This window comes from Furipterus horrens, unplaced genomic scaffold (assembly GCF_987537825.1).
Source record: "Furipterus horrens unplaced genomic scaffold, mFurHor1.1.pri manual_scaffold_7, whole genome shotgun sequence".
In the NCBI taxonomy this organism is placed as follows: domain Eukaryota; kingdom Metazoa; phylum Chordata; class Mammalia; order Chiroptera; family Furipteridae; genus Furipterus; species Furipterus horrens.
Window position 1 is genome coordinate 101,035,506 of NW_028327177.1, and position 6,000 is coordinate 101,041,505.

Consider the following 6,000-nt stretch of genomic DNA (forward strand, 5'->3'; position numbering starts at 1 on the left):
TGGATGAACGGAGGGGCACCTGAAGCACAGATGTCAATGCATCAGCACATGTTATATTCTGGACTGTGATATATTATTATTTTCACCTTTTCTGGCTGTTTGAATTGCTTCATATACACACTTACACATGCATACATCTATATACACATTTTATTTTTTAAAGAGCTCAGGAAAACACATGCTGTAATGTCAATGATCAATAGAATTCTTATTATTTAATAAATAAATTAAATATGGGTGGGGGGAAGCCTTCTTTAATTTTATGTATTCAGTGTTTCCCATCATTCAATGTTTCTTATCCATGAGACTCTTCCCCTTCTCTATATTTCTCTTTACTTCCTATAACCTGGGTTACAAGAGTTTCATAGACCACAATTGGAGAAATAATTTTTTTGTGTGAGCCAAAGCTCAGAAAAAAGAAAAGAGAAAACAACTTCACTGAGTTAATGTCAAATTGAATTTGATTTTGACCAACACTAAGAATAAGTTGTAATGTCTGACCTTTTTTTTCTTTTTGTTTTGTTTTGCTTTTAAAAATTAATAGAATTTATTTTTAGAGTAGTTTTATGTTTACAGAAAAACTTAAAGTACAGAGAGTTCCCATATATTCCCTCCCACTTGCCCACTCCTCCCCTGCTGTTCCTCTGGTATAATATCTTACATGAGATAGCAAAGGCACACTAGGAATTCAAAAGCCAGTGTCCACACGCTGCCTCATTGCAAACATCAAGATACCTTGCTTTAATAACTACTGATGTAGATAACTTTTAAAAATTCAATAGGGAGCATACCTACTCCTTAAAACTTGTAACTTTATAAGAAAAAATTCTAACTATGTCAAAGTAAAGAATTATATTTGTTTTACTATACAACTATTTTGAGCTAAGCAATTTTCTTTCCTAGGCCATAAACTGTGTTGCCACTCAAATAAATGGAATTATCGGACACCACAGGCACTTATTTATTTACTCACAAGGCTAGAATGGTTTAAAAATAAACACTGTAATACATTGGATATTGCTCTGAAAAGTACATAAACTGCCATTCTAGGACCTGCACAACTCCATTATCATTTTGCTGCAATGTTCCTAAGCTATCCTGAGAAGAAAGCATGCACTGAGGCTAATAATGTGTATAGAACTTTGCAATTTAAAAATACATTTATGCACCTTGTCACCAGATAAGAAACGGGTACTTCATACATTTATGCCATTCACAGCTCACAGGGTGACAATTATTCTACCCATTTTATAAAGGCTCGGAGAAGTTCAGTGTCATTCGACTGATCTAGGTCGCACCTTAAGTAAGTGACAGAGCTGGATCAGGACCTGGGTATGTGAACCCAGAACACTTGTTTGTAAATTAGGGACATAAACAACACTCACTTCAAAGTTACTTGAGAATACAATAATATAATCCATGCCAAGCATTGGTGAATTTCCATTATTATCATTTCTAATTTTTTTAAAATATAATATCATCTTGAGTATAGTTTAATGCCACCCAGTGCTCAGCTTTCCAATACAAGGGAAATATTTTCTAACATCCCCATTTTTTTAAGCAAAGACACTTCCTGGGTACCTGGTGTTTTAAAGTAACCTATTTGAGGAATTTCAAATATGCTTGCTTTTTTTCCCCTTTTTGCTAGATAGTTATGCTTATATTAAAAAACAACCTTGATTAATCACACAATAGTGGTAGTCCCAGATATTTAGGTCAGTATAAGCTTCTGGGTTGGTTAGTTCTCTGCCCCCCCACCTTTGTCCTGAGGACAATTAACCTCTTGGCCTTTGACAAGGCACATTGTGACTATTTCTTGCAACTATTAACTGGGGTTTCTTAGTTTTGACTGTAAAAAGGCTTCAGAGGAAAAGGAAAAATAATGAAAACATCTTTAAAAATTTTTTTCTCCTTATACTCCAACCAAGGATATTGTTGAAGACAATAAAGGCTGTGATAAAAGAGGGAAACTTCTTAGAAGATTCAGGGGTAATTGAAGCCAATTGTTTACTGAGTGAGGATGCATCATGACCAGTCTCACAATCAGATTTTCCATGGGAATTTCAATTTCATGTAATTCTACTTTTTCTTTTGATTTTAGCTAAATAATACAATATGATTTATTTGAGAAATGAATCTTCAAAATGCATCAGTAACACACCAGCTGAATTACTCAAAGTTCAGATACAACCCCTCTTGGTACTTTATTGTTGCTTCTCTGTTTCTCTAAATTCATATAAATCTCTATTGAAGGGAACTAGAAGAATTCTTGCTACTAGTTTCTGTTAAATTAATAGTACCATTTAGAATCTAGAAAAGTAAGTAAAATAAACCATCCGGAAATGCTACATGACAGTTGCTTTGTGTCCAACAGAAGCAGACGCAAAACTACTAAGATTAATGAATAAAGAACATATCACATCAAAGCAACTGTATTACTTGGTACTGAGAACCAGAACATGAAGCAGAGTCATACCTTGGGATCTTGGTGTCTGTTTCCAGCTTAAGGACAGGAAAGGGTCTGATTTGCAGCTGCTCATCAGTACCCAGCCTGTCTGGCAGATGGTAAACAATTGACACATATCTACCAAAAGAATGACTGAATAAATGAGTGAGTGAAGAAAAAATCACTGTACCAAACAGGAAAATATAATTTATTCTACATTTAAGGGGAAAAATGTAAGCTGTGTTGACACACCTACAAGATTTAAGTAGCTTCAAACCTTGATGAAAATACTTCTGCAAATTACTATTTACAACTTATTAGGATAATAATAATTTGACTTATTCACATTTTTTTCAGGCCCTGCTGCAAAAAAGAAGTACGTCAGTTATAATAACCTGGTTATCTAAGCTGTTCCATTCCATGGAACCATGGAGGAGGAAGAGCCTCAGTTATCTCGTCCCTCAACCTGGCATAGGACACTTTTGGTCCTGCCCGCTGCCATCACTGGAGGAGCATCCCCAGCTGGGAGACCAATGTGAGAGGATCCAAATGACCTACACAGCTGCTTTATGAAATATTCCATTTTATCTTGGCTTAATAAGTCACTGGCATCAGCACTGCCAACTTGGCTGCAATTTTGGACCTTCCCTGCCATGGGAGTGTTGAGACTCAAGTCCCACCCAGGCTCTCAAGGATGAACCACTGAGAGCCACGGTAATGTTCTGGGGCTGACTTGTCTTTCTACGTATGTACTTCCAGGTTGCAAGGTTTTGAAATTTTCTGTACAGTTTGTGAGGACTTTTGCACTTTGCCATCAGATGTTGTACCTTGGTTCACTGTTTGTTTTCGAATGCCCTTTTTTCATAGAGCCCTGTTCTCTCAGACGGTGACATATTTGGGAAAATTTTAAAACAAAATTTTAAAAAGATCTCAGCAGACTAAAAAATAAATTTAAACCACATATGTACATGACTGTATAATTATGATTATAGTACCACTGCAAATCATGTTATTTTTTTTAAAAGACACAAAAAGATACTTAAAGACCAATAACTGTGCTGATAAAGTAGATCCCACCTATCTATTATTTGTATGTGATAAGTCACACGAAAGGAAAGTATGGGCTGAACTGAATAGAGGTCTTGATCTTTGGAATGCATGCCAGTAATGTATTTTACAGTATATGTTAATAATATGTTCAATATTTGTATTTGTGTTCTCTTCTGTTATTTAATTTAGGGTATATGGATATTTTGCAATAATTTTAATAATGATTAAGGTATTTGGAGAAAAGAATATGGATTTTTCATGTCTTGAGGTTTTGTTCATGCCCCTTTATGACTGACCAGTGATAAGGACTTTACTAAAAAAAGCATGTATGTTTTTTACTGTTTGTAACAAGTACTTTCGTTAACCTTGCTGCTTATGTGCCAATTTAGTGGAAAAACACCCTTGCTGAAAAATTATTTCTTTCCATTCTCTTTCAATTCTGTGATATTGTCCAAGAATGTATCAATAAAATACTTTGGTTAACTTTTTTATTTTCTGCAATAAATATTTTTAGTTGTTTATCCCCTTTTAGTTACAGTTTATTTCATAAAATCGGAAGCTAGGGAACAATGGGGACCAAACTTGTTAAAGGAACAAGCCTGAGATCGCAACTACAGCCATACCTGGAATGCATATTAAAAACCCAGAGGTCTGAAGTGTCTCAGAGAAAAGGAGCTATCACAAAGCCCATGCATGTTGCTTTTTCATAATTTAAGCTGAAACCTGACAACCCTCAGACATTGACTCAGCAAGTTACCTGTCAAAAATAGCGAAAGTGCCAGAGGAAAGAGAAAATAAAGAATACTAGCTTCAATAAACAGCAGTCTGAGGACAATTTAGTGAAAAGATAAACACTTCAGCAACACTTAAAGGACATAAGTGAGTAAAGATAACTATCACAAAGCATTTGCCTATGCTTGCAAACAGGAATGGCGGCCATATTGCTGATGTCTAGAATAAGACTTGGGGTTCCGAAAACTCAACATTAGAAAATACTCTCATAGTAACTTAGGTGTCAGAAGCACACAAGAGTATCTATTTGCGAAGTGATATTGGTCCTCAGCAATCAGAGATGGACCCCAAAATCCTAAATATATTTAAATGACCCATTGTGCATCTAACTGTGACTAAAACCCACACCTGATTCCACCTTTGGCATCCATTCCTGCTGTCTCTTAGCTCCCTTGGCCCAAGTAATGCGTGTGCAAAGACTAGGAAACTCATTTCAGCAGGAGACTGAGAAAAACTAATCTCTCTCAGTTTTCCCTATCCCCTAAATGCTTTTCAAATGATAGGCCATGGAAAAACTGCAAATCAAAAGAAAAATAAATTTTGGATTATTCATTTTCAAGTTGTAGAGACACCCAGTCTACTATAAAACCTGGTTCCTCTCCTGCTAGCTGTCCTTGGGGATGTTACATAAATATTCTGAATCCTCTACTTCCTTAACTGGAAAATAAGTTAATACTCCTACCTATCTCATAGGGTTAACCGGGTTGAGAGAGAAAACCCATGCAAAGGATTTAGGACAGTGCTTGGCACATGGCTCACTTGCCATACACATTAGCTATAATGACCACCACCACCGCTACTCCCAGCAGTATCAGCACCCATCAAGGCTGTTACATTTTGTCTTAAAAATAAAAGTAAGCATGTAGAGGTTCCCCATTCCAGACCTGGAAAGAGAATCTGTACCACAGCACATGGGCAAGCCAGGCTGTCTTCTGGCCATGTTATAGAAATATCTTTTTTTTCACAAAGCTGAATAAGAGCCTATCCCAATATTCAAATGTCTAACCAAGAGCACAGTGGAAATAACAAAAGCAATCCCACTTAGGATTGGAAGGTGCAGGCTGCCAAAGAAAGGCCTCTGTTCTGTGGCTGGATCCTTAATTCAGAACAGAATTGAGGTAACAGTGGTCATGATCATTGCTAGGATAAAAACTAAAGCTTCTATAGCACTATGTACATGACATTGTTATTTATATACATTATATACTTTATATATTATAAACTTTATGTATGTTATATGTATTACAATATATATTTTATAAACAGCAATTTACTTAATCTTCAAAATGCAGTTCTAACATCTTCCATAGCCCCATCATTAGGCAGCAGTTGAGTTAAAGTGTGCCAGCAGCCACAGGACAGATATGCTAGAAAACATTATCAATGGCAGGCAGCATAATGAATGTCTACCTCCTCCAGCCACACCACACAACTCCCACCTCTCTTCTCTTGCTTAGTATTCTTTCCCCCCCCCAAAAAATGTGCATAATTTCACTTCCTCACTTATTTCTAGCTTCCTCTTGAACATCATTATGTCAGAAGTCTCTGAGTATTTTATCTAACAGAGCTGTTGCCCATGCCACAGCAGACTGAATTCATTACCTGCTTTATTTTTTTTACAATACTTATCATTATTTCACTTTATAGATTTGATTTCTTGATTTTGTCAGTACCTTCTGAAGGAGATAAGACATTCTGTTTTGCTGTCATTT

At 36.0% G+C, this 6,000-nt stretch overlaps 1 protein-coding gene across 3 annotated transcripts in view; it reads left to right on the forward strand.

Moving 5' to 3' along the window:
* The window catches only part of GRM7 (glutamate metabotropic receptor 7), an 862,741-nt gene extending 858,758 nt beyond the window's left edge, over positions 1-3,983 (forward strand). Inside the window, exon 13 of one of the 3 annotated variants that reach the window (XR_016512405.1) lies at positions 2,804-2,845. Coding sequence is in view for 1 of the 3 variants with exons in the window: in XM_090284096.1 (XP_090140222.1) it covers positions 2,804-2,853 (50 nt within the window). In the remaining 2 variants the exon portion in view is untranslated. Of the gene's footprint in view, positions 1-2,803 lie in introns of all 3 variants that reach the window. The other 2 variants (XM_090284096.1, XM_090284094.1) reach the window with 2 other exon arrangements.
* The last annotated feature ends 2,017 nt before the right edge of the window (positions 3,984-6,000 follow it).